This window comes from Budorcas taxicolor, chromosome 11, assembly GCF_023091745.1.
Source record: "Budorcas taxicolor isolate Tak-1 chromosome 11, Takin1.1, whole genome shotgun sequence".
In the NCBI taxonomy this organism is placed as follows: Eukaryota; Metazoa; Chordata; class Mammalia; order Artiodactyla; family Bovidae; genus Budorcas; species Budorcas taxicolor.
In genome coordinates, this window is record NC_068920.1 from 165,414,718 (window position 1) to 165,417,500 (window position 2,783).

General features: G+C 71.7%; 1 protein-coding gene across 1 annotated transcript; it reads left to right on the top strand.

Annotated features, from left to right (window-relative positions):
* Nucleotides 1-743: 743 nt before the first annotated feature.
* Nucleotides 744-2,183, top strand: TOR4A (torsin family 4 member A). The gene has a single exon (XM_052649751.1). The coding sequence runs from the start codon at nt 744-746 to the stop codon at nt 2,181-2,183; it is 1,440 nt and encodes a 479-aa protein (XP_052505711.1).
* The last annotated feature ends 600 nt before the right edge of the window (nt 2,184-2,783 follow it).

Genomic DNA, 2,783 nt, shown 5'->3' on the forward strand with positions numbered 1-2,783 from the left:
AAAGAAGCGGAAACCTCCCCAGGGCTTTCTCCAGTCCGGACGCTCCCAGGGTGCCCGCAGGTGTCGCTGACCGGGTGAGGCCCCTCACCCCGCCCTGACCTGCGCAGGGAAGCCGGCGCAGTCGGCTTCCTGAGTGGCAGGCCCCAGCCTCGGGCGTGGGCAGGCGTGCCGGTCTGGGGGCCAGTGAGAGCCTGATCTGACGCAGCTGCAGGTACTGGGGTGGGCCAGGGCATCACCCGCCCTTCTCCAGCTGTCTCCTCATGGACCATCTCTCCTTCTCCGAGTTTTGTCTTTCTGTCCATCTTTTCACCACCCCGCGACCACCACGCTTTAGGAGCTCCCCACCGCACCCCCCCCCCCCCCCCGCCCCCTCCATTCGTGTGTCCACCGGAGGGATGTTGGGAGGATCCTCGTTTGGGGCTGGGAGGCCTGGGCTCAGCTCGGGAACGGAGCTCGAGAGCAATCTGGAGAGAAGTCCCCCCCACACCCCCGGAGCCCAGGGTTCTTGTGTGGGACACCTACGAGCTCCGGGGTCTCGGACCTCTGCTCGCCTTGGCCCCTTCTAGGGGCCCGGCAGGCGAGCGGCGGCAGGGGCGGGGCCGGCCTTGACCCTGCTTTACCCCTAGTTGGCGCCTGGCCGGCAGGAACTCCTCCTCCAGGAAGCCCGGGCGGCCTGCCGGCCGATAAACTGCGCCCCCCACCCCCACCCCGCGCAGGCACTTCCTCAAGGCCCGAGGCTGTTTATGCGAGGACCCGAGAGATTTGCATTGGGGCCCCGCGGGGAGGCGTTTCCTGGGCTGAGGCTGGTCCCGGTCTCCAGGCAGCAGGCCGCCCTCCGGGGGCCTCGCGGCGGGGGTGAGATCCCGAGGGAGGGTCCCAGTCGGCCAGGCGGAAGTCTGCAGACCATCCCGCCTTCCTGTTGCAGGGAGGGCGACCTGCATGCCAAGCGCCGCCCCTGCACCATGCACCGCGGCCAGTCCAGCCCGGAGCCCCCGGCCCCGGTCGCCCCCAGCCCGAGCGTGATCGCCCCGGTGCGCGCCGTCGTCCGCCTGCGCCACCAAGTGCGCCTCCTGCGCAAGCGGCGGCCGCCCCCGCCGGCCGTGGCGCCGGACCCCGGGGCTGCGGCGCCGCGCGTCCACCAGGAGCAGCCGCAGTTCTTCACCTTCGACGGGCCGGTCGAGCGGGCGTCGAGACCCGCGCGGAAGCGGCGCCGGCGCAGTCGCCTGGTGCTGTACCCCGAGACCTCGCGCAAGTTCGGGCCGCGCGCCGAGCGCCAGAGCCGCGCCCAGCGCTGCCTGCTGTTGCTTGTGGCCATCGTGGGCTTCCAGGTGCTCAACGCCATTGAGAACCTGGACGACAACGCGCTGCGGTATGACCTCGACGGGCTGGAGAAGACGCTGCAGCGCGCCGTGTTCGGGCAGCCGGCGGCCGTGGGCCGCCTCGTGGCTCTGCTGCGGGACTACCTTGCCACGCACGTGCACAGCCGCCCGCTGCTCCTGGCGCTGCACGGGCCCAGCGGCGTGGGCAAGAGCCACGTGGGCCGTCTGCTGGCGCGCCACTTCCGCGCGGTGCTGGAGGACGGCGCGCTCGTGCTGCAGTACCACGCGCGCCACCACTGCCCCGCGCCGCGCGCCGCCGCCGGCTGCCGCGAGGAGCTGGCGCGGCGCGTGGCCGACGTGCTGGCGCGGGCCGAGGCGGAGGAGAAGACCCCGCTCCTGGTGCTGGACGACGCGGAGTTGCTGCCGCCGGCGCTGCTGGACGAGCTTCACGGCCTCCTGCAGCCGCAGCGGCCGCCGCGCTTCCACAACGCCGTCTACGTGCTGCTCAGCGGCGCGGGCGGCGCTGAGGTCACGCGCTTCGTGCTGCAGAACGCGTCCCGCGCGGGGCGCGCCGACGGGGCGGAGGAGCTGCGCGCGGCCGAGGAGGAGCTGCGCTCCAGCCTGCACACACTGCTGGTCCGCCAGCACCCGCTGTGGGAGGCCGCGGCCATCGTGCCCTTCCTGCTGCTGGACAAGCGGGACGTGGTCAACTGCTTCCGGGACGAGATGGCCGGGGAGGGCTTCTTCCCCGAGCAGGCCCGCGCCGAGCTGCTGGCCGCGCAGCTCAGCTACTACCGCGTGGCCGGCCGCGAGTTCGCCGTCACCGGCTGCAAGCAGGTGGTGGCCGCGGTCAACCTCTTGTAGCGCAGGCGCGCCTGGACACGGTGGCTCACTGCGGGCACCACGGGACATCGCTGTGGCCGTGGTCGTTGGAGGGTGGGGACTGCGGGTTTGCTGTGGCCTGTGAGGCCCGAATAAATCTGTCCGCAGCGGCCTGCCACCGGCTCACGCTGGGACCTGGAGTGGGGGGCCGGGCCGGGTCAGTTCTGACCTCTTCTGCCAGTGCCAAGCCCCTCAGCCCCCATCTGCCACCTGCTGGTCCATAACTCAGCCTGCATCTCCAACGCCAGTGTGTCCCCTGAGGCCCACACCCCAGGAGTGGGCCATCTGTCCCTGTGGTCTAGTGGACGGATGGCCACAGACAGCGAGCAGCCCCCCGAGGGTCTCACAGTGGTCCCCGCAGAGCTGGATATGAGCACGACTCCAGAGCACCTGCAGCGGCCACACCCGCACTCGCGCGCACGGACCCCCCACCCCACCCCACCCCACCCCACCTTCCTGGCCGCTTCCCTGGCAGGACCACCTGGGCCGGCCTGGACTTCTTATGGCCTCCTGGGCCCAGGGGCTCCCCGAGAGGAAAAGGGCTGGGTGGGCGCTCCACCCAATGAGCTGATCCAGGGGAGC

What these genes read in the sequence shown, in the direction of transcription:
- TOR4A (XM_052649751.1), top strand. Translation starts at nt 744, where the DNA reads ATGCGAGGACCCGAGAGATTTGCATTGGGGCCCCGCGGGGAGGCGTTT.